This window comes from Clytia hemisphaerica, unplaced genomic scaffold (genome assembly GCF_902728285.1).
Source record: "Clytia hemisphaerica strain Z4C2 unplaced genomic scaffold, Clytia hemisphaerica genome assembly, whole genome shotgun sequence".
In the NCBI taxonomy this organism is placed as follows: Eukaryota; Metazoa; Cnidaria; class Hydrozoa; order Leptothecata; family Clytiidae; genus Clytia; species Clytia hemisphaerica.
The window spans coordinates 1,458,027-1,484,406 of NW_027104057.1; the positions used below are offsets into that span (position 1 = coordinate 1,458,027).

The following is a 26,380-nucleotide window of genomic DNA, read 5'->3' on the forward strand; positions in this document are numbered from 1 at the left end:
TAGTTAAAATTGTTTCTGAGCAATCTATTTATGATGTATTTTGTGATTAATTTAAAGTAAGTGTTCAGTCATGCAAAGTTACAATGATACATTCATTTGACAGCACTGTCAGTCAATCAAGAACGATTCTTATAAGAAAACATCAATTTTTCTGGACAACGGAGATGGGGATCTCAAAAATGTTAGCAAGTGCTCGACTCGCTCATACTTGGAAATAAGGATTACATGTACTAAGCTAGGCAGGAAACCAGTAGGTTTCACTTCTAGCCATAATAGTCTTTTTCTCGTCATAACCAAAAACAAAGTTCCACATTCTATTTACTAAAGTTGTGAAATATTCTTACAAATTATGATCTTCAAGCTGTTAGCTAATGTCTGTAGAACTAATCAAATTTATCTTCATTTCACCAGATTACTTGATGTTCTAATAGCATGATTTACTAATAGATGTATAAGAGATTGACAAAATAAAATACTTGTATGGGATTAGTACGTGGAAGTGTTTGTCGCTCGTGGTAAGGGAGAAGGTGAAATTGATTTGTGGTTACTTTAATCATTGGTTAATAAGGCTTTTTACATAGCAATTTAGCACATAATTTGAAATTTCGGTGAATTATACAGAATTTTAAACGGAAATAAATCTTTATTTACTTCACTACGGACTGAAATCCTTCTAAGACGGAAGAAGTTTAAACACTGTTTAACGGTTACTGTTTGGATTGTCTAGTGTATAAATCTGATGAGGAGGGCAGGATCAGTGACAGACTTTCATTGACAGAGGTATAACCACCGCAAACTATCATTTTGAGTGGGGGGGGGGCAAGAAAATTATCAGAAAACATTTCCAAAGGCCTAAATCTTTGCTCTTTGATATAGAAATATACTCTCGGGTACCTAATAGCCGGGGGTTTGGAATAAGCGGGGGGGGGGGGTTTGGAAAAATCTCAAAAATCAATAAGCGGGGGGGTTGGAATAAGGATGTCCTGGATGGAAAATTTTCGAAAAATTAATTAGCCTCCCCCTGGCTATTATGTACCCGAGAGTAGAAGATACGTCACATTGTTTGATTTTCAGAACTTTCAAAAATCTGACTGAAATATATCCAAGATGATATCCAAAATATCTTGGTGAGAGAGATGACATGAGAGGAAAAGTAAAGTTGATTTTTAACTACAAAACGCGTTTAACAAAGACAACTACGTTTACTTTATGTATGTGACAGTCTGTGTGCGTATCTTTATTTAAGACGTAAATTATGTCCCTATTTACAAAGTCGACATTTTATAGTCTGTGACTGAATGATTGAAATTTCGAATTATGGAGATCCGAGTTGTAGAGGTACGAGTTATGTAGACTTAAGTTCGAGTTCAAAAAACATTCGAGTTATAGAACTATGGAGATTCCACTGTATTTACTTTTGTCATCTGATAAATTCGTTTGACTTCATTTCTCTCCACGTAGCGTTGCATATTTTGGATATACGGACGTTGAAGAAAAACGCCAACCAATTAAAATCTTCACAACTTTATCTAAAAACAAGCAACATGCTGAATGGACCTACCTGATGATGAAACTTAGATAGCAATAAGGAGAAAAGCAATCATTAAGAAAATATAGCGCTTAGCGAAAATGCATTAAATGTCATCATTGATTGTTGATGGGGGGGGGAGGGGTTTAGGGAAAAAAAGAAATAGAAAGTTCTGGTTGCAAAATTGCAAAAGTTTTATTGACAATTGAATCATGCTTGATGGTGGCATTGTTATCAATAATTTTTTTAAGTGAAAAAACAAAGGAATGTATGGAAAAAGCCCAATTCAAATCTGCAAAAACGGCGATTTCCGGCATATTTCCGGCATTTTCGGCCGGAAAAATCTTTTTCTCAAAAATAGGACTCGGCCATGTTTTGGGCATTGTTATTAGCACAGATATCTGTAAAGCCCGAAGGGCTAGATTTGCGGCTTTTATCAAAAAGTGAAGCTCATCTTTGGAAGGATTTCCTACCAGAGTCACGTGACTAAAATATGCAATTTCACCGGTTTGAGAGATGTGAAATAGCGTTTGTCGCCTACGTTTTTTGATCTCGCGCTCGGAAAACAATTAAAATGCTAGATCCTATCCATCGGCACGAAATTTAAAAAGTCAAATTTTTGCTTCACTTTTTTTTGCTGGAGAAAGCTTAAAGTTGCAAATCTAGCCCTTCGGGCTTAGATATCTGTGGTTATTAGGCATCTTTGAGCAAAAAATCAGAAAAAACTAATGATAAGATCTCAAGAAAATGCCAAATAAACAGTTTTTCCGGCATATTTCCGGTATTTTCGGCCGGAAAAATTTTTTTCTCAAAAATCAGACTGGGCCATGTTTTGGGCATTGTCAATACGCATCTTTGAGCAAAAAATCAGAAATAACTAATGATGAAATCTTGAGAAAATGCCAAAAAACCTGTTTTTCCGGCATATTTCCGGCATTTTCGGCCGGAAAATTTTTTTTTCCAAAATCAGGCTCCGTCACATTTTAGGTATTATCATTTTGCATTAGTGTGCAAAATTTCATAAAAAAATATAAAGTACAGCTCGAGAAAATCAAGAAATACCGTTTTTCTGGCGAAAATGGGCTGCACCGGCGATTTTTAGAAAGTTCCGGCTTCAAAACTCAGTTCTATTGACGATTGAACCATGCTTCATGGTGGGCATTGCTATCAATAATGTTTGTGTGTGAAAAAACAACGAAATAAAAGGAAAAAGTCCGATGAAAATCTGCAAAAATGGCGATTTCCGGCATATTTCCGGCATTTTCGACCGGAAAAAAATTTTTCTCAAAAATCGGACTCGGCCAAGTTTTGGGCATTGCTAATACGCATCTTTGTGCAAAAAATCAGAAAAAACTAATGATGAAATCTTGAGAAAATGCCAAAAAACCGGTTTTTCCGGCATATTTCCGGCATTTTCGGCCGGAAATAAATTTTTTTCGAAAATCGGGCTCCGTCACATTTTGGGCATTACCATTTTGCATCATTGTGCCAAAAATCAAAAAAAACTAATGAGCCAATCCTGAGAAAAGCTGGTAACAGACGGACGGACGAACGGACGAACAGACGTGCATTAGTGTGCAAAATTTCATAAAAAAATATAAAGTACAGCTCGAGAAAATCAAGAAATACCGTTTTTCTGGCGAAAATGGGCTGCACCGGCGATTTTTAGAAAGTTCCGGCTTCAAAACTCAGTTCTATTGACGATTGAACCATGCTTCATGGTGGGCATTGCTATCAATAATGTTTGTGTGTGAAAAAACAACGAAATAAAAGGAAAAAGTCCGATGAAAATCTGCAAAAATGGCGATTTCCGGCATATTTCCGGCATTTTCGACCGGAAAAAAATTTTTCTCAAAAATCGGACTCGGCCAAGTTTTGGGCATTGCTAATACGCATCTTTGTGCAAAAAATCAGAAAAAACTAATGATGAAATCTTGAGAAAATGCCAAAAAACCGGTTTTTCCGGCATATTTCCGGCATTTTCGGCCGGAAATAAATTTTTTTCGAAAATCGGGCTCCGTCACATTTTGGGCATTACCATTTTGCATCATTGTGCCAAAAATCAAAAAAAACTAATGAGCCAATCCTGAGAAAAGCTGGTAACAGACGGACGGACGAACGGACGAACAGACGGACATCGGTTAATTTATAGGACCTCTACCCCACCGGGGTAGGTCCAATAAATAAAAGCTGTTTTTATATCGATATAACAACCTATCTAAACTTCAATCTTAAACAATAGGAAATCTGAAATGCCGTGGAATATTAGGTACATTTTCAGGTTAAAAGTTCTTTGAACTTTAAAATAGTTTACTACAAGTGTTAGCAAATAGTTCTGCAGTTGGACGTGTCCAACACACAAAATGTGTTTTCTGGTGTTGCAACACCATGATCTGGTGACTCACCTCCACCAGGCACAGGCCTTGAATCTTCATTTTCACCGATCACCAATCCATTGTCATAACATAACATTTTCAAAAAGGGTTGAATGCGTATCGCGATGACGTAATGATGCCATTTGTAAATCTCTTTGGTTGCCATAGGAACCTGACATGCCATATGAAAAGTGTTTGCCCAAATCCCCAAAACAATATCCCCGTTTGTTGTGTAAACAACACGGTAGCCGATATCAGTTCCAGCGTGAGGCGTGATGAAGATCACGTCTTTTCTCGTGCTTGTCGTGTTTGAAGCACGGACACGCAGTGCGAATGTGATGCCATTGCTTTTACATTGATCCCCAAACATATCCTCCCTGTGAAGTAAGGGTTAAATAGGGTTAAAATAAAGACATAGAAGTGACATTGACATTACAGTTAGGGTTTAAAGGAAGGCATCGGCATTAAAACTTTAAGTGCGAAGATCAATATGCAAACCTTAGACTAAGTTAATATCCTCAATCTTTGATTAGTTTTTGTTGATGTGTTCCCGCTAAATGAGGGTACATCGATTGATTCGAAGCCACACTTTAGACAACACCAACAAAGAGTAGTGCTACCATTAGGGTACCCCTTTCAAAGTTATTCTGATCTAAGATTTTGGTTGACCAGGATTGAGAAACTGGCCCAAGGTTTATATAAAGCTCAGTGGTCAGAGAGATTTATTTTGAGCTCAATTTTTCGAATATTTTTGCTTTTTTCCCCGTTAAACCCATGAAGTACCACTGGCACAGTTATAAGACCAACTGATTTTTTTCGGTCCTTAACCAGCAGGCGACCGCGACCTATGCCAACCTGTTTTTGTACCCCACCCGAATAAGAAAACTACATTTAACGCACTCTAATTTGACGTTCTACTATTCGATAGGCTCCCTTATTCGATGAAAATTAAAGTCCCCGTCAACAAGAAACTCTCATAAACGATGCTCTCTTATTCGATAAGCTCCCTTATTCGATGAAAATCCAATTCCCCTTGAAGATCGAATTAGAGAGCGTCAACTAAGTCTATGTTGGCATTTTTTCTTAATTGGGATATGTTCGCGCATTTGAATTCAGAAAATATTTGAAAATTTGTTGAAGTTATAGATTGTTAGCATTTAAAGGATTAATCTACAGAAAAGCACTTAAAATATATATCCTACCTCAAACAAGAAACTTTTTCCCAGCCAGTAAACTTCGGACCATATGTGTTTTCATTTGAATATCTAGTGGTCATAAATCCACCACTGAAATTGGGCACCAAATCTCCTGTTGTGGTATGTGTGATTCCAATCTCATTCTTCCCAGTACCAGTGTTTATGGTGGCTCCATTGTCGAACCGAAAGTTGATAAACGCATCTTCTATAGTGAGAATATTTTGAGAGCTTAATTTTTGCATAGTCATTATAAAAACACTGGTCTGGAAGGCTTTTGTCTCTTTGTATTGTAAAAAGACGTACCAAAATCGATTTATTTTGCAAACTTTTTTATCATGTGATTAGAAAATAGACCAATCTCAAGAGGAGATTTTGGTAACGTGATCGAAAAGTATGCAAATCGCAACTTGTCTTTTGTTTGTAACAAAAGAAAATTGAACAAAAAGCTAAAACAATACATTGCCAGACCGGGGTTTTTTATAATGACTATGATTTTTGATGAGATTGTCCATGTCCGTAATATGGATTTTAGGGTGTTACTTTCTTGCTTGGGATTGGACTGAAAGTCCCACCCGTTAACGTAGAAAGCGGAAAGCAACTTTCATCAGACTCAATTATTGTCTATCGTTTGAAATTACGTATGCCGTGATTTTCATACACCTATCAACCCTTAGCAGCGCAGTAAGCTTTTGTCTGTACAGAGAGAGTATCTACGGCTAATTTCAAAATTCATTGCCGTAGAGGGTCTGTTGTCATTGTCTTTTCTCATTTGAGAGTTTTCAAACCGATTGCTGCGATAGAGTGTTTGTGAGAGTGTTTTTATCAAACAGAAAATGCGCACAGAGTGTACTACGAAGCGATAAACTTGAGATACACTCTGGTACAGAGTAAGTCAGCTTGTGAGGAGACTGGTGACAAAAACAAAAGTGTGGGAGCCCTCTTGTATTGAAGTGACAAAGAAAGGTCAATTGGGTTGAGCATTTCGAAAGCTAAGAATATTTTTCATCAACCGCAAAGTCCAGAGAAATGTCTTTCATATTGACTTGAAGTTTTGGCTTATTTTGTTTTAGAGACGGTCTAACAATGCCGTGCGCTGAAAACCATTCCTATTCCAATTTGTTACCATTCCTATTCAACCGCGCAGCTAAGGGTTAAGGGGCGTACTATCTGGCACCGTCAACTTAATCAAAAAGGCACAAATACACTGGGAAAGCAGTCTGATTTAAAAGCAAATTCATACCTTCTGACGAAAAGTAGCCCAATTTTTCTCCCTGGAAGATAAAAAAAATTGGAATAAATTATGATAACTGATCTATTTAAAATCAAAAATCGTTTTGAAAATGTTTTAAGAAATAAGAAAAGTATGTCTGCGACCCCAGTCGGAGACGACCGAAGGCTCCTTTTTCGATAGCTATCTACCCGAAGGTAGGAGAGGGCGTCACTTAATTGCTCAACCAGAGATGCATCAAGTATCAATTTAAGAATCTTTGGTAAGACCCGGCTGGGGGTTGAACCCACAACCTTGCGAACCGTAGCTGGATGCTCTACCACTGCACTACACGTTTTTTTTATAAGGAGCCTTAACTTGGCTTCGAGCCTGGAGTTCCTTATTTTGCCAGAGAGTTTCAGCTTCAAAGTTCCTTATCGAGTGCCTTGGTTACTTAGCTGTTAAGTTTGGATTTGCTAAGTGTGTAGCTTCTTTATCAGCATTTTTTGTCTTTTTGACATATTAAAAGGCGTTTCAGCAATATTTTCCATCTTTTATTTAGGTTGTTGTAAATGTGTCCAGGCTCAAATTGAACTCTTGCTGTTTCTTAACTTGATTTTTTATTCTCAGCCTGAGCAGTTCCTTAACAATTCTATATTTCTCAGACCATTTTCAGCCTGAGGTTCCTTATAAACGTGTTCCTTATATAGAAAAAAACGTGTACAGTCGCTAAGAAATACTTTCACGTACCTGGTACATATATTCGACGGAAGCGGTTGCATTCTCTCCTTCACTTTTCTCCTGTGTGGTGAGACAACTCTTTGCAACGCATTGACAATTTTTGTTCAGATGATCATAAAACGAAGTCGTGTTTTCCATGCCGCGACAAAATAAAATACATTCTGTAATTTGATCCGTCTCAATATTCTTCAATGATGGGCATTTGATCCCTTTCTTTTCACTTGTGGTGAAAAATTGAGCATGCGTTAAACTGATCATTAAAATAACCAGGAGAGGGTTGAAAACCATTATAATATATCCCTTTTGGTTTAGTAGTTAGGAATTAAATTTTCCTTTATCCGCGTGTGTCTTTTGATATGAAAAGGAAAATTTTTTGAAATATTGATATACTTTTATGTTTTACTTCTTTATTTTATCCATAACTCATATCTCTAACTTAATTTACATCTGAATTTACATCACATTAGTAGTGATAATAACATAGATTGGAGGGTTGCGGTTTGGGGTTAATAGCCTTTATTGTTCATTGAAAACTAATATACTGATAATCTAATAAATAATATATTTGAAATTACACCTTTCCCGAGATGTTTTCGATTTTTTTGTTACAATGTTTGAGTGTTTCATTTTGGTAAAATAAAAATCTGTAAAAAAAAATACAAAACAAATAAAAAAAGGGTTATCTAAAAAGCTCTTTTGGTTTTTGAGATATTTTGAATTAAACTTTTATTTTAAACAATAGAATAAAATGAAAACGAGGCCGGGCTGTATGTTTCGATTTTTATGAGAGTAGACATTTGACCATGAATAAACATAGCCATATACACGTTTTTTTTATAAGAACGTCAAAAATTTTCGAAGCCTTCGGATGTTCTTAGTTTTTTCGATTTGAAGCCTAAAAATGTTCTTAAAATGTTCTTATTTTCAGCATTTTTTGAGCATTTTGATGTAATTTCTTAAGAAAATGCATGTTTTTAAGTCTCCAAAGCCTTAGAATTTTCTTAGAATGTCCTTAAATTTTTGGGCCTCGAAGCCTTATGTTCTTATATAGTTTGTTCTTATAAAAAAAAAACGTGTACAGTGTAGAAAAGAGCTTTTGAGCTCAAATTTTCAGGATTGATTCGTCTCTATGTATAACACAATCATAAACATAGAAATTTTGATGTGGGTTGAAAACCTTTAAAAAATAGCAACATCTCGGGAAAGTTGTAAGCGAAAAGGACCTCAGAAAAGTCTATACTTTTATAAATTATAAATTATTAGGTTTCAGTACAAAAATACTATTTTTATTTTTATTTTGATATACCATTCACGAAAAATATAAAAAATTCATTTTGACTTTTCTTTCGTGGTTATGTTATATAACAATAAAGATCACGTTTCAATAAAATGAAAGGCACCATGTGACTAAAAATTGTACCTACATTATAATATATTCATATCAATTACTAAGCAATTAGATTTTTTTGATTATAAAGTACACAGCAGATCTCAAACCTCAAATCTGCGCCGGAGATGTCCGGAGCACAAGCTGCAATTTCCAGACTGGCAAATAGACATAACACTAACAGTTGTCCATGTAAAATTTCATAGAGAAATGTGCTATTCTGTGATATCAAGTTGAACGATGATTTGAAACACCAAGTACAGAATCAAAAACTAAAAACTAGCTCCTAAAAGTGGAATTGCAAAATTGCTGGAAGACGTTCTGCTCATTCACACTTAACCCTAACCCTTTAAGTGCCACAGACATTTTTTTCTAAGTTTTTTAAAGAAAATCGCTGCGCGGACCTGCCTGACTGATGAAAAAGTGCCTTGTAGTAAAACTCCAAACTAATTCGCTGGAAGACAGAATCAAGTAAAGCAGGGCCGAATTCGGAGGTTCTTGTATCACTCGTTGACCAAAAATGGTCAAAAACGGTCAAAATTTTAAAAAAGTGAATTTTTGTCAAATTTTTGCATTTTTTTTTACTTTTTGGCTTAAAATATCGCTAGAAAGACTCACTTTTTTTTTTTTGCTTGACCATAAAGCACAATCCAATTCCTACGATTTCTAACTCAAAATGGGCATTACAGGAGGGCTTCGCCCTCCTACATAGCCCATGTCTGATATATACGACATTAGCAAATTAAAGATCTAAGGTATCGATTATCATCCAACTTTTCCAATTTTAAAAATAATTTTGGGTTCATTTTGAACCCACATCTTTCGGCCTCGGAATGAAAGAGATTTCCAAAGTTTGCTCAGAATTATCTCATTGCAGTAACTCTTATTTATGCTTCCCATTTTTGAATAACAAGAGATTTATTCGAACAATAGAGCCAATTTTTAGAAACCCTAGGTCATTCTGTATAATCAAGTGAATTAATTTCAAGAACGCCTCAGCCTAAATCAAGATATTCTAATAAAAAAGTGTATATAGTTTAAATGGTAACAGATGGATGTTTGTATTTTTATCTTGTTTTATTCCCCCACTATACTATAATTTCCGACTAAACTGAGTCAAATTGGCCTAACTAAGAATGCTGTGGGCTAGGCCTAAAAATGTTCTCTCTTAAAAATCTTCGTAAATTTACCATTTTGTGAGTATTTTTGTGCAATTTTTCTATGAAATTAATTGTTTTTGAGTCTATAAGGTTTTAAAAAATGTTCTCAACTTATTCTTAATATGTTGGTCATCGAAACTTTTGGTTCTTATATACTTTGTTCATATAAAAAACGTGTACAAAACATGGTGCTATCTTTGCCATCTGTCAAATGAGTGTATCTACAGACTAAATTAAACCTAAATTAACCGTCTTGTTGTAATTTAGGTCTAAGTTCTCATATTTCAAGACTCCTATCTGTCAACTAAAAATTTAGACCAGTACTAGTTATTTGTTTGCAATAAAATTACTGGTTCAAAGTTTAACTCGAAAGCTACATGAATTTCTTTTTCTCATAAAAAAAGGTATGTATTTTAAAGACCGGTCTATAAAGCACCAATAGACCTTTTCATAAATTACATCACGAACATCACTTGCCTCGTTTTGAAATTATTGCCACGGTGATTCACTCCCAATGGATTTTATTAAAACTACTTTGTATTTATAAAATAATAACTTATTAATGTCTGAAGGGACATAATCACCATGGTAATTGTTAGAATACGAGGCAAGTGATTTTCGTGACGTAATTTATGAAAAGATGTATTCCGTGTGAAACATTGTTTAAAGTACACTTTTTTCATAAGAACAAACTATACAAGAACATAGTGGCTTAGTGGAATCTGAAACTTGAAAAATGGACTAAATTACTCACAAAATGATGAAAATAAGAACATCTTAAGAACATTTTAGGCTTAAAACTCTAAAACATTCAAAGGCTTCAAAAAAATTCTGATGTTCTTATAAAAAAACAACCTGTAATAGCTGACTAGGTATTTTTGAGACATGGATGAAAATGTCAATCAAGATCTGGCAATCGCAGTACAATAGAAAGTGGGAAAAAGCTTCGGTTTTAATTGATTAATTGTGCTTTTGTTGTTCTTTAATTGCCGATATTTTAAATGTAATTATCCAGTCTTTCTTCTACAGTAGAAAACCTTCAAAAAAGAAATCATAACTTAACCGACAAATTTTGTGGTACATTCGTGGATTGATATTTGAGATGAAAGCACGTTGGCTAACGATTTTTTGAAAATATATTCAAGAATATTTTACAAAGATCAAAACCAAAAAGGATACTTTGTTAACTGGAATTTTGAATTTATTGCACACATCACAGACAATACAAAGAGTTTTCATACCTTTTTTATCAACATGGGATGTGGCAAATCAAAAGAAATAGCCGAAGATGTAGTCCAATATCGTGAAAAGCCTCGTAGACGCCGACCTAGACTGGATTCCGTAGTAGCAAAACAGACTGATTCACTAGGCTATGTTATCTACAGCACACCAACCGAAGGCTATAACTTAAGCCATGGTTTACACGTCTACGATTCAGGGAGTAACTTAGGACTGTTGTGTATTACTAGTATGAAAATTGTACACCAGGCCAATGATTTGGCGAGGATCGAAGTTCCCCTTACGGAGATAATCAATGTTAAACCTAAACTGTTACAAATGAACTATATGACTTATCCAAACGATGGTATTATCTCCATAAAGTGTCGCATAGATGAAGATATCATTTGCGCAAACTTTAAAGTTGATTCACCCGAGAAAACATGCGGTGAGATTGAGAAAGCAAGGAAGAGTTGTTGTGCAAATAATAATACGTTAAAGCGAAGTAGTTTGAGTCGGTCTTCGCGGATTATCTTTAAACAATAAACGATTGCAAAATAGATAGGATGCAAAAAAAAAGATGCGGATCAAGCATCTTTCATATGCGGATCAAGCATCTTTCATAGAAGAATTTCTAACAATATTGAAAAAGGCAAGATTGATTAAAATGGTGTTGAAATCCCTTGAAAAGACGACATGAAACTTTTAGGTGATATCCAAGCTGGCCCATAACGTTCATCTAACGTTATATAGATGTGGTGAACATTAAATGAACTTTGAAACAATATTGTGTGTCAGATGGGATGCCTTGAATTTCGAAGACGACAATGATGGATTGTGAAATTTGGACAAAGTATACAAAAAGTTACGATATTATAGTTTGGAGACAATTCGTTGATACGTTAATTCAAAAGGGAAAGTATTTAAACGCATGTTCGATTGATTTTGAAGCCCTTTTCATCAACGACATTTAAAAATGTTTAATATGCTTTAAAAAGCAATTACGCGAGACATTGCAAATTGGTAAATAAATGAATGGAGCCTTTCATACACAGATTGCTGATGGATGGAACTTTCAAATTAATCAGTCCCTGAAAGAATTTGACTTCACGAAGTATACTTTGCGATTTAATATAAAAAGAAAATGTTTTGTTTTTTAAATTGCTATTCTATAAATTCTAGTGGGAAAACGGATACACGTTTTTTTTTTTATAAGAACAAACTATATAAGAACATAAGGCTTCGAGGCCCAAAAATTTAAGAACATTCTAAGAACATTCTAAGGCTTTGGAGACTTAAAAACATGCATTTTCTTAAGAAATTACATCAAAATGCTCAAAAAATGCTGAAAATAAGAACATTTTAAGAACATTTTTAGGCTTCAAATCCAAAAAACTAAGAACATCCGAAAGCTTTGAAAATTTTTGACGTTCTTATAAAAAAAAACGTGTATATTTTATGAACCTTATTTTTGAAATATAATTTCAACCTTGAGAATGAAATTGTGAAATCAAGCCTTGTCTGGCATATCAATCCCCTTTTTCAGTTCAGCAAATTCTGATGCCTGTAGTCTAATGTCGAAATTTCGTCTAATTCAATTAAACTATATAAGAACATAAGACTTTGAACATACACGCTTTTTTTAATAAGAATGGTGTAAATCCATTTCATCGTGGATATTCTTAACTATTTTGGGAAAATCATCCTAAAATATTCTTACATAATTCTTAGGTTAGGATCCTAATTCAGACAAGATTTAAAATTTAGTTAGTACATACGTCTCAAGCGTAAAATGGCATTTTTGTGAAAGGAGCGAGACTTACTTGGGGGTAATTTGTAATTCATAATAGAAAATGCTCTAAAAATGGCATTCTTAGCTTGAGTAGCCAAATTCCATGATGGTGATATTCTTAGCATTGCTCTTTTTTTTTTGGAAAATTTCATCATGGACATTCTTATAAAGTGTATTCTTATAAAAAAAAGCGTGTAAAGTAATCTTATTGCATGCATTTTGAAGGCAAAAACATTTTTTGTGAGTGGAGAAAGTCTTTAATGAAACGAAGGTTTCAAATTCTTCCACACTCTTATAAAAAAAGTGAAAATTAAAATTTAGGGTTATTTTCCTACTCACTTTTTCTATAAGAACATCCAAAAAGTTTTATGATGTTCTTAACTTTTTGAGTTTTAAGCCTAAAAATGTTCTAAACATATGTTCCTGCTTTCACCATTTTGTGAGTATTTTTGTCCATTTTCCTAAGAAATAGAATATTTTAGAGACCGCAAAGGCGCTTTTTTAACTTATTCCTAATATTTTGGTCATCGAGGCCTTATGTTCTTATATAGTCTGTTCTTATAAAAAAAGTGCAAAACGAAAAATGTTGAACTGGACAAAGATCTTCCACTATTTTATTTCCATTGAATTTCCACTCCAACACAAAATGTATCCTTTACAAACACTCATAACAAGAAGGAAATTGAAAAACATTCAGGAAAGATGAAAAGGAAATCTTGGAAATTAGTTTGGCTTTCACAGTTATACATTTTCTCATGAGAGATTTAGATGAATCATGTTTGTTTATAAAAGAAACCAAGCAGAATACAAGGAGATACTTCTTCTATAAAGAAAACCCGATGATTACATTACATATACCGACACATACTGATTTTTACGCTTTAGGCTATCAAAGTTTACGATAAAATATTATAATATGTTCGATATTGACATTATTAACTTATACTTCAAAATAATGAGATTAATATGAAGGGAAGTTCGAGTTATTTCCCCCAGATTATGCTCATGTAATTTAATTGTTACCATGACAACACAACGCCATGTTCCCAGTGTTACATGAGAACGAGGGCGGGTTGAAGAAGGAAATGAAAATATATTGTTATAAATATCCTCCTCAAATAGATCCTCTTTCAAAATGTCATCATAAAACCGGACACACTTACAGATAGTATTAATGATATGCACCATTATTGCCGACCCAAAAAAATATCAGCGTTTTGATTGGTCGAGAGCATCGAGATATTTGCGATATTTCATATTTCTCTAGTATGGAAATATGACCGCGTTGACTTTTGGGGTAAGCGGCGGGAGAAAAATCAAAACAAAACAGCCGAAAAGAACTGACTTTCGGAGAAACTAACTTGGGAGTCAAAGGGAAAAACGTATTCAAAAATATTTTCAGATTAACTTTTACTTTGGAGTTCTTCCATAAAAGACACTAAAATCAAATCTGATGAACTAAAAAATTATAAAACTACTTGAGACCACCCAAATATTTTCAGCTTTTGGTATAAAATTCGTCCGTGTGTGTAACCAAACAGTTTTTTATCAATGCATACAAAAAACTTGAGATTCTTGAATGTTTACCAATAAGATTTCTCATAACATAGCAAGGGAAGTGGTGATTTTTAAAAAAGTTCTCTCCCAATTCTTTCTCGACGAGGTACGTCCTTGAATTGTAAACTCAACAATCATTTTTATACATCTTCCTGCCTTCTAAAATTCGAAACAATTAAAGCTTGACAATAATCAAGAAAGTATCCAAATTGTTTTGCTCTTGAAAAAATGTTGTTCTTTAACCATTATTACAAGCATACATTTCCATCATGGAACTCCTTTCCTCTGCTATTCTTTTCCATGCATCGAAACAAAAACATAGAAAAAGACTGAATGTTATCAATCTGATTAATCCAACGATGAAGGGTTTCTTCTCCATCGAAACAATACTGTACACCATCTGCATTTTGAATTATCAATCTAGAAACTTTCAAATACATCTCTGAAAAATCTGCAACTCTTCAAAACAAAACTTCTGGATCCAAAATGATCGAAAAAGGCTCCTCTGTTTTGTTTTTGTGTGAATAGTTTCGGCGGGAACATATCGAATGTTTTATTGTTCGAATCTAACGTTCGAATTAGATTTTCGAATCAAAACATTCGAAACTACACAGAAGAAAGAAGCAAGGCGGAAGTAAATTTTAAAACAAAAACAAAAAGAAATTTATATCAGGGCAATTTCTTTGAGTCGACAATAAATTAGTTATCACATGACTTCTCGTGCAATACTCGATATTTTACTCGTTCCGAGATTTTCCCGTAAAATATTACGGGAAAATCTCGGAACTCGTAAAATATTTCTCGTATTGCACTCGAAGTCATGCGATAACTAATACTTATTGCAACGTCTTCCACGGAATTGCAATGGTGCATATCATGAATTCAGGCCTAGATTTTACCAACTTAAGTCATATTCCCGCCGAATGAATGATTTAAAGGTAATTAAAATAAATAGTCAATGTAAACCTTAGTTAACAAATGAGATCATTGATTTTTAACGATGTCAGGAAAGCAAACATTTATGTCAAAACGTGTTTGTTATGAAATCATACAACATCCCAGCTGGCACAGAACGTCGTTTCCATGTTTATCTAATGTTCACAAGGTCCATATAACGTTAGATGAACGTTAAAATAACGTCGTGTGCCAACACAAAATTATTAGTCAGCCCCGGTGACTCTTCAAATCGGTTCGACGATTTTTTTCCCGCTGGTCGTCGTTAAGACTTTCATTTTTAATTCCGATTTCGGATTATTTTCGGGAAACAGGATTTCGGGATTGTTTAGCGCGCGAAAATAATTTTTTCTTAGCAAGATAAAATAAGAAAAGAAAAAAAAACACATAACATAAAAAGATTCCTTATAACCTTTTGGACCCGAATGCCGTACATATACGTCCTTGAGACGTTCCGAATGTCGTACATATACGCAATTTGATAGGCATGTCTTTCTCGCGCAATATCTTTAATTGGCTTGCTTTCTGATCGTTGAAAAATAAAGAAAAAGAAAGTAGAGAGTCTAAGCTTTCCGTTGATATATAATGATGTAATGTTATGATCACGGTGTGACTCAGCACTTTTCAAATAAAAACACTGATTCAAAATGGCAGACGGAAAAACACTGATTTTGGAGAAAAGTGAACAATGTTTGAAAAGCCCTTGTGACCAGTAGAATTGTTTTTGGATGCTAATATTTGGTATATGGCTTCATGAGTAAGTAAATATTGATAAAATAGCAAAGAAAAATTTAATAATTAACTTTCCCCCACTTTTTTTTGCATAGAAAGTGAAAAATGCCAAAAAAGTGACATTGTCGAAAAATGAGGAAAAAAGCATTGGTGTATGTAAAGCTACCATTTCAGTTAGATTACTTTAATTGAACTCGTACCCAGCCTAAAAGCTGCAAAACTTAATTAGCTTTTCATTGATAGTTTACTTTTTGCCAAAAGATTTCTAGTTCTTGAGTTATGGCAAATTTCCCAAACCCCGCGTTTTCTCAAAAAAAGTTGCGCGCAGACAGCGTGAAAATATAAAAAACAGCGCGCTGGAAAGGATAATTAATAATAAGAAAAAAAGAAGAGAAAAAAAATTCTTTTGCATTGTAAATAAAGAGAGCTAATTATAGAGAAAGCATATATGGAGAAAGAATAATGTTAAAAGTTATATACTACTTGTAGACTATTTCTTCTATCTGGGTCTTTTATTATTGTCATGGAAAGAGTATAACAACAACGGAATAAATCTTTTTCACCGACTTCTGCTTTGGATACGGATTCCACTATGCACTGCTCTGTTTTCTTCTGAACGTTTCAAGCAAATAGTTACGTTCTTTCAAGCTGCTCAGATTTTAACAAAGCCAGATTTCTTACCTCTACTTCCTATTAATCATTCTAAGCCTTCTAAGCATTTTGGGCTGACTTTCCAGCGCAGCTGGTTTATTCAAATTGAATTGACACGGATGTGGAGCAAGATTGTTTAGAGAGGGGAAAAGAAAAACATTTTTTGCTTATATCAGCACAATAGGAAGACACTGTCCTGATATGAAACATGTGTCTTTCACATGTTCTTAAGCTGTTCTTATTTTGACAATTCTTTAGAATTTTGTTCAATTTCCAAAGGAATCGGGTGTTTTGGAGACCGCAAAGACTTTAAATGTTCTTATATTTAACCCAGCTGACACATAACATTGTTTCAATGTTCATTCAACGTTATTTTAGACCAAGGACAAGCTTCGCTATATAATTGTCCTTGTTTAGACGTTGTGAACATTAGATGAACGTTGAAACAACGTTGTGTGCAAGCTGGGAAAATACAATTTTAATGTTTTGTATATTGAGCAAAAGTAACCTCATCCATTGATTTCAAGAAGAATGGAAATAACTATCAGATGGGAAATGATGTCACTTTTTCTCATCCAAAACACGTGACCCGCGTGTTTTTCAACGCCCATCGGCATATCTCAAAAAATATACCGCTTAAAAACAGAGAAAGGGCTATGTTCAATCTGTCAATGAAATAAATGCGGTGCAAATCTTAAGCTTCAATTTTCTCGTTTGAGAAAGGTTACTCTAACACTTTCGGGGCTTTAAACTCATTGACTTCATCAGTGGAAAAGAGTAATCATTCCGTGTAGTATTTATGGCAAACAATCAAGAAAAATATTTTAATTGCTCTTAGAAATCAACCTATTAATGACAGGAAATATTCATTGCAAAAGAACGCATGCGAGCTATCAATGGACAGAACATTATAAATCAATTTGACCTTCGTTTTCACATAACATTTGTGGGATGATGAGTCATGCACTGTACATTTGGAAAATGATTCATAATGGTCTTCTTTTCGGTTGATGCTCTCTAAGGCTATGTTACGGTTTCGTATCGTTCCGGAATGTTTCTGTTACAGATCGAGTGTTAATTTCGGAACGTTTAGGGAGCAAGAAAACGGATCAGTTCCGTTCCGATGCAAATAGTGGAGCGAAACCGTTTCGATCTGTTTTACTTTGGTTGCATACCTTTTAATGTTCAAAACCAACAAACTCAAACCGTTTCACTAAACTGCAAATGGTTTGGGTTTGTTTACCTAGACAAAGAAGCTATTGCATTGCTAATTCGATTTCTAGGATCTTACACTTCTCCGCTTACCATTTTGAATTTGAATGCCTGAAGTCACAGCAACCAATTTCAAAATGGTAGCCTAGCTGAAGAAAACATTAAAGCTTAGGCCTTATGCATGCGTGCGCTTAGTGAACTAGCGTGAACAAGGTGTAGTGCTTGGTTAGAAAAATGGTTTAGCAAAACAAAAAATCAAATGGTGCAGTTTGTTGGCTAAACCCTCGGTTTAGCGAACGAAGAAAACACAGAAAAAAGACTGTTGGCTTTGATCGTCTGTTTAGGTAAACTTTTAAATGAATCAATGCGTTCGCTAAACCCTCTGTTTCACTTTTTTGGGTTTTTGGCTAAATGGTATGCACCCTTTGTAACGTCTTCTTTTTTGACGTTTCGAATTTTAACGTTCACACTAGTTTCGGAACGATAAGGAACAGTTACGTCTGAACATGGTCTAATTCGACGTTCTACTATTCCACGCGCTCCATAACTTGATAAAATTGAAAATCACCGTCAGCAAGAAACTCTCATAAACGGCGCTCTATTATTCGATACGCCTCCTTGGATGAAAATCTAATTCCCCTTGAAAAACGAATAAGAGGGTTATCTGGTTGAAAATCTGTCAAACCTGTCAAAAACAGATTTGAACCTTTCAGATTCCATGGTAAGGAATTTTTTGTTTTTCCGTCGTTTTTGTTAAAATGACGCGGCGCGACACGGCACATGACACTTTCATTTCCCATCCAAGAGTTTCATATCTAGCATTTCGGGGCTTTAAACTCGACGAGTTAGTTAGATAATTTTAATTGACCCTTTGGTACCTAAAAAATAATCAGCTGTCAGTACTGAAGATCCCGAAGTCGAATATTCTAACAAACTGTCAGATAATTGTGAAGTGACTACGAAAATAAAAAAAAGAAGATAGTTTAAGAGCGTCAAACTTACTACAAAATGAGCTTGTAAATGAAGTCTTGAATCAGTAACCGATGATTGGACGTGGTAAGGGATTTCTACATCAACACGACCTTCCTTTTTTCCAGTAATCGCCACAAGAAATTCCATGGAACTATTACCATCTGAAATAAAATGAAAAAGAATGAAGTGATTAAATGTGAAGATCCCAGTATTGTAACACTTTCCAGAGAGCTGGGGATTATTTCTACGAGAATAGCGGCAAGACATAGAAAATCAATTAGTCCAAGGCCCCGAATAGACTATAGGGTCCAAGAAACAAAAAATTCAGCCAAAGGTCTTCTAATATATATTTTTAGATTTTAACCTCCAGGCCACTGAATATTTTTGTGAGACATTAGCTTTTAATATGCTCTTAGTATAACAGAAACCCCGCCCTCAGCCTTATTAGTTGATTTATTAGTTATTGCTTTGGAAACCTAAACGTGTGGCTCAGAGATCGAGAAATTTCACCTTTCCAGATGTGGTGAACAGGGACACAGGCCTTGATCTTAGCGACCTGGGCACTGCTATGCGCAACCGCGACTCCTAGCGCCAGCGAGTGGAATCCATTTACGAGTTTATGTATGTGTGTTTTTCAGCGACGGAGACGGTAAGGTTCTAATTTGAGTAGATCCTGACCAGCTGAGGACGACGGTAAATCAGCACTTTTACCGTCCTCGATTTTGCGGGGCGGATTGCGGGTTTTTCCAAATCGCTTCAGTCACTCTACCGTCCTCAAAAGTGCAAATACATAAACTCGGTATTGTCTCGACTGCGGTCGAGCAATGATGATGATGATGATGATGATGATGGTTAGTTGATTTTAAAATATCGATTAGGCTTTTACAGCCGTCCAAAAAGTGCGAAAAACAACATTGGTTTTTGTTATAAGTGAAAGGAGATTACGATCACACAATCATAAACAAGTTGGTACACGTTCCGAGATAAATATTAGAACAAGTACAATTTCCTTGTGGTGCAACAGATTGCATTATTGGGAAATTCCCTTTGGGCAGTGACGAAATAGACATATTATATGGTATTGTTTATAATTAGAGGGATTTTAGTAGCACAATAGATTTATTTAAAATCTCGAGTTGTTTTGTTTATAAAGCTCAGTGCCATTTCATTTCATTTCCCTTGATTGACAAGATGGTTTCAAATTTCGTGCACGGTATAATTTGAGATAAACTTTAACGTTTCTGAACATTTGAGTATCGAAGTAATAATTGCTATTGCTCAAAAACCAAAACGCCTGTGAAAACACTAACAAGTCTACACGTTTTTTTTATTAGAACACCTAAAATTTGGCTGAGCCTGGATGTGCTTATTTCTTTCGAAATTTTCAGCCTAAAATGTTCTTAAATGCGTTCTTAATTTTTCAGACTACTCTAAATCGACAATACCATGCAAAATAAAGAGCACTTAAAAATTGGACAATATTTGACTCTCGATTTAAAAAAATCCATCCCTAAGTTCGGTTAACTGTTTGAAAAGAGGAAAACATTGTAGTTTCTTGTCATTTTTTCCAAACCGAGGCTGGGCATGTTCTTGCGATGTTCTTAATTTTTCGACGAATTTCAGCCTCAATGTTCTTATAAACTAGGTTCTAATAAAAAAAAAACGTGTAATTTACCTATAGAACCGTTCGATGGGTCACATGTTATATTGCATCTTACAGTGTCCACGTTTTGCCATTGAAAAGAAGCACAACTTCCTGACTTGTTTACAAGCTGAAAAACAAAAATATAATGGACAAGTTGCAAAGAGAAAGATTTAGTGTAATGACTAAAAAATAATCCAATCCAATCCAATGAGAAGTTAAGGTAGTCAATAAACTGAATAGAAAACGTATAATGAAGGTTTGTATTATTTGAGTGTTGGATTAGGGTAATAGCTTCTAGAGTCCTTTATAAAAAAAAAATTATCGGTCAGAAAATAAAAAAATGCAAAGACAATTTCCAAACACTTACAGTGACAGTTTTATAATAAGTGATTCCACAAAAATTGCGTCCAGATAAAGCCACAAAACCAGGCTCAACTTTTACGTTGTAAGGCTAGAAGAAAGAAATTGATAAAATATAGTATTGAATGACTGTTTGTATACTTTGATGGGATAAGTTTTTCATATTTTGCGGATTTTGGTGTCATCCACTAAAATAAGTGTCCACAAAATATTTAATACTTACTCTTTGCGACGGATAAAATATTTTTTTACTCATCCGCGAAAATAAGTCCCTGTAAAATATTTGAAAAGGCATCATCTGCGAAATTTAGTCCCCGCGAAATTGATCCTATCAAAGTATATTGACTTCACAATAAGCCAAGACATAGAGAAAAGAGTTTGATGCTCATAATAATTTTGCTTCAGACTTCCCACACTTGATTCTTTCATTGAAATTTACGGTAGCCCATAATAATTTTCCCAATCGTTTTTTTCCAATATAATTTTAAGAGAATATAATTAACGAGGGTTGTTAGAATATGTCTCATGTACAATACAGTGGAGTCTCTTTTACTCTATAACTCGATTATCTCCTTCTCGTAAAGGTTTTCTCGTGCCTTTAGTTAAAAATGCCTCATAAGCCTTATTCCATAACTCGAACTTGTAAATCTTGTGTTCCCCGTGCGTGTTCAAGTTATGGAGACTTCACTGTTCTTTCAGTTTTTAAGTGAGAACCGGCGTAAGCCAGCCACAGATTTATAAAGCCCGAAGGGCTAGATGTCGTGCTTTGGCTGAAAAGTGTGTTGTATCTCGGTAGGAAATCCTACTTAGGTCACGTGACATTACAATAGAATTTCAGTGCTTGACCAGTCAGAAACTTCGCGGGTTCTCGAAAACAATAGCAATTTAATAGATATTTAATTGTTTACCCTGTGATGACTTAAAGCACGACATCTAGCCCTTCGGGCTTTAAAAATCTGTGAAGCTGGCATGATACTCAGCAAGATCAAATGAATCATTACCTGAGTTTGACCTTTGATGCTGAGTTGAAGGAAATCTTGATTTTGATAAAAATACTTGTCTTCTTCTTCTTCATTTTTCATGGGAATGTTTTTCATGGAAAAGGTTGCCATATTGAACCAATGATGAACCTGAAGGGAAAGTGAAATACACGTTTTTAAAAGAAAATTGAAATTTTTTTGAAGCCTTCAGATGTTCTAAACTTTTTGAGTTTAAAAATGTTTTTGAGCCTAAAAATGTTCTTAATATTTTGGCCATTAAAACCTTATGCTTTATATAGTTTGTTCTTATAAAAAAACGTGTACAATAAGCAGTTTGTTTCTCTTTCCATATTAGCTATTTAGCCGAAGGAAGGAGAAGGCGCCGCTCTTTTTCCCTGGATTACTTCCACATATCGTTGATCTCTCCCCTTTAATTGCTAAAGGTCAAGCAGAGAGGCTCAAAGTATCATATCTTACTAGTACGAAGTCTTGTATGACTGGCAATGGATTTAACCCACAATCCTGTGCACCGTAGTAGAACGCTATACCTTTGTACTATGGCTGCAAATACAATGAATTCAAGGCAGAAAGTGTGAGGGGAAGTGTAGTGGGTTACCGATTCGTTAGTATTAGAATCGTTTTTTTTGCTGTCGGTGTTTAATTATTCGAAGCTAAAAAGTTTTCTAGTATTTCAGTGTTAGACTATACGATATCAAATCGTCCCTCCCATGACTTAAGGTTTAATCTCAAAATTAATACCTTATGAAATTTAGAGTTTTACTGTGGTGGTCATCTTTGAGATTGAGATTGCCCTTTTTTCATGTAGAGGAATAGTCGATGTTTTCATATGACAAAAAGGCCAATCTCAAACACTGAAAGTTTTAGCGGTTCATTTTAGTACCTTTAAAGGTTTATTTTAGCGATACCGCAAAACGACCCTTTAAAGGTACAAATTAAAAAAATACCTATAAGGTATTTTTCATTCGTACCTTACAGGTACTTTTAGATACCTTTTGAGGTATGAAAATAATACTTCCAAAAGAATTTTTTTGTCCCCGAAAAGGTATTCCTAAGTCACCAAAAAGGTAGTTTTCAAACGATACCGCAAAACGCCCCTTTTAGGGTAAAATTAGTCTGATATACCATTAATGTGCTTTAAAAACACCACCAAAAGGATTTAAAAGTGCCGATAAAGCGGTTTTAGTTTTTACCCACGGGGTTGTTTTTCATCACTTACATGGGATGGTGCGAAAAAGGTATTTTCCTTTTACCTCCTAGGTATTTTGAATTTCCTATCATTTCTTCATTAGAATAAGCGAATACTAATTGAACGAATAACTCATAAAGTTAATACAGGAGATCAAAGCTCCTACCTTTATTTTTGTAGATTGCATTAAATGAAATTTACAATATATTGATAAATATAGAAGAAAGCCAAATAATTCAATAAATGGAATGTATCATAAATTAAATAAAAGTTACAATTAACAAAAACTAGTAAACCAATTCTATATCAGCTAGTAATTATACACTATTTACTGTTCAGTAAGATTATTCAATCTTTCTCATTTATTCACTGCCGTGATTTTTCTGTATAAGACTGATCAATTTCATAGGGCAATGCCGTTAGAGGATCTCTTGATTTTCCTATGGTGATGCCATCTAGGTGAATGAAGAATCTTGATCCTCAAAAGTGTCAGGGTTAGCATGCCCGATTCGATGAGAAAGCGCGTTCTCGATTCCATAGTAATTTTTGGTATCTTCTCGAAATAGTACCGGTAACGTTAATACTCCCACAACAGCACATCGATCTGTTGAAAAAGAAAGTTACATTTTGTAAAACTTTTGTTCATTATATTCTTCTTTCAATGATATTTCAATGATCCTATATACGCTTGTTGCAAAGTAACATATTAGATGCCTGGGGGCACTGACCTTGACGGCCAACGGGACGTGCCGCTGTAGTTTGAAAAGTTGACACCATCAGATATGAATTTTTGGTAAAATTGGGACCCTATCAGAACAAAAAATTGAAACTTTTCTAATTTCCAGTCAATTTGGGCCCTGTCAGATATCTTCTGAGCCTAAAAAGGGGACTCTGACGAGTGGCACGTCCCCATACCCAATTTTGCCTAATTGCCCCCCATCCCTGATTCAATCTGCCGAATTTTGCTTACCTGTTCGCCACTCGCAAGGTTTGGGTATATTTCAATCAGAATTTTGACGGATATGCGATCCTTGATCAGTTTTGCTCGTCGATCGTGCAGGATAAGCTCAAAATGAGTCGTTCTTTTTGCTTCAATAGGTTTGTGATTTCAGAGTTTCAATATGCTTTTGATCCGAATGTTGATCTTCTCCAGCAGGGATATTTGGGAGAGTTGATCAATCCCCAAATTTTTTTGGATTTCTTCAGCATCACAAAATAATATTTATTAGATAATCTAGCCAGCGGCTAAAATTCGGACTTTAAATAATTTGCGAATGAGAGCTTCGACCTGTCAGGTTGACAGACAAAGAGCAAATGAGCGGCACAATCAAAAAGTGTATTTTTGAAAGAGGCGGGAGTTTGGGTTTCTCTCGTACTTTAAGGAGAATTTACTCTTTCTAGTGCTGTAATTATACCGCGGAAATATGATTGTTTTCATTTTCTCACAACGTCCTGTCGTTCTCTCCGTCCCAGGACTCTTTGGAATGATACCTCGAAGAGCATCGATTTTATCAGAAAGGGTACGAATTTGTATATCTAAGGTATCAAAGGTGGCGAAGTTCCATAGACACGATTAGGCAAGAATCATAGACGCGATTAAAAATACCTCTAAAGGTATTTTTTTGCCGCCTGTTTTCCCGCATGAAAACATTAAGAAATACCTCAAAGGGTACGAATTTGTATCTCTAAGGTATCAAAAGTAGCGAAACTCCATAGACACGATTAGGCAAGAATCATAGACGCGATTAAAGATACCTCTAAAAAGGTATTTTTTTGCCGCCTGTTTTCCCGCATGAAAACATTCAAAAATAACTCAAAGGGTACGAATTTGTATCTCTAAGGTATCAAAAGTAGCGAAACTCCATAGACACGATTAGGCAAGAATCATAGACGCGATTAAAGATACCTCTAAAGGTATTATTTTGTCACCTTATCCCAGAGGCTTCAAAGTCAGCATAACTCCAACCTATGATAACATCTATATGGAACAACCTTAGGCTAAAGGATAGCTTTTAAAAGTGAAATTAAGTTAGCTTTAAATGGTTTCAAGCGGAAATACAGTTAGAAAAATAACTTTCAGAGTCTTGGATTATAACGATTCCCTAAGCATAAAATGTTCAATTAGAGACCTTTATGATCTGTCTTGCGTGCTCGTTCCCCCAAGGTCTTTCTACTAAGCGAATGAGAATCTTGACACTGTACTTTATACCGTCGAATGGTATTTTATTATACTTTGAAATTTCGGAAAAACGGAAAATTGTTTATGAGGTACCTATGAAGTACATAAAGATCCCTTTAGAGCTAAGGGGGTCTTTAGAATTCTTTCGAAGGCTTTTTTCCTGTCCCTACGGTTACTATATTTTACCTTCTTAACTTTTGAATTTTTGGAAATCCCGAAAATCACTCAAAAGGTATAAAATAATTCCTACAGGGTGTTTTAAAATTACCTTAACGGTTTAAAAAAGAATCGTACCACGGAAGGTATCATTTTAATCCTTAAAGGACTATATTTATTCCCGAAAAGGGACAAATTTGTTATCTAAAGGTAAACGCGATTATTACAACCTCTAAAGGTACTAAAATGAACCGCTAAAACTTTCAGTGAAGGCAGAATAGGATTGCAAGATTTCTAATTTTCCAAGACACTTATTTTGAGATTGAACCTTTAGTCATGTGAGGAACGAAATGATAGCCCGTATTCCAGTAGCGGTAGGTCGACCAAAATTGAGGCAAACAGGGGAGCCAATTTGGAAAATCTATATTTGGTGCCCATTAAAAATAAAACATCCTTGTAAAAATGAGGCTAGCGAGCACGGAGATTTTTACTCTTTTTATTGGTAGAAAACTGCTTATTCTAAGGTAAAAACAAATAATAACAAGCTAGATGCTGAATGGACCTACCTGATGATGAAAGTTAGATAGCAATGCGAGGAGAAAAAAATCAGTCAGAAAATATATCGTTTAGCGAAAATGCATAACGCAATAAATTCATCATTGATTGTTGATGGGGGGAGAGGGAAGGGTTGTAGGGAAAAATTAATAGAAAGTTCTGGTCGCAAAAATCAGTTTTATTGACAATTGAATCATGCTTGATGGTGAGCATTGTTATCAATAATGTTTTTGTGTGAAGAACATAAAAATACAAGGAAAAAATAATAAGGAAAATCTGCAAAGACGGCGATTTCCGGCATTTTCAACCGGAAAAATTTTTTTCTCAAAAATCGAACTCGGCCATGTTTTGAGCATTGCAAATACGCATCTTTCTGCAAAAAATCAGAAAAAGCTAAAGATGAAAATTCGAGAAAATGTAAAAAAAAACGGTTTTCCGGCATATTTCTAGCATTTTCGGCCGGGAAAAAATATTTTTCGAAAATCGGGCTCCGTCACATTTTAGGTATTGTCATTTTGCATCAGTGTGCAAAATTTCATGAAAAAATATAAAGAACAGCTCGAGAAATTCAAGAAATACCGTTTTTCCGGCGATAATAGGCTGTTCCGGCGATTTT

The 26,380-nt window shown here is 34.9% G+C and overlaps 2 protein-coding genes across 2 annotated transcripts in view; both read right to left on the minus strand.

Annotated features, from left to right (window-relative positions):
* Nucleotides 1–26,380, minus strand: part of LOC136812304 (deleted in lung and esophageal cancer protein 1-like) — a 94,562-nt gene that overhangs the window by 58,468 nt on the left and 9,714 nt on the right. Inside the window, exons 15-18 of the mRNA XM_067068801.1 lie at nt 21,689–21,817; nt 20,695–20,778; nt 20,358–20,454; nt 18,713–18,843 (exon numbers count right to left, since the gene is read on the minus strand). Of these exons, the coding sequence (XP_066924902.1) occupies nt 18,713–18,843; nt 20,358–20,454; nt 20,695–20,778; nt 21,689–21,817 (441 nt within the window). The remainder of the gene's footprint in view (nt 1–18,712; nt 18,844–20,357; nt 20,455–20,694; nt 20,779–21,688; nt 21,818–26,380) is intronic.
* LOC136812213 (uncharacterized) lies at nt 3,851–6,375 on the minus strand. Its single transcript, XM_067068693.1, has 3 exons — nt 6,340–6,375; nt 5,106–5,304; nt 3,851–4,280 (listed from the first exon to the last, which is right to left on the minus strand). Exons 2-3 carry the CDS (start codon nt 5,177–5,179, stop codon nt 3,851–3,853), a joined length of 504 nt encoding a protein of 167 aa, XP_066924794.1. The 5' UTR covers nt 5,180–5,304; nt 6,340–6,375.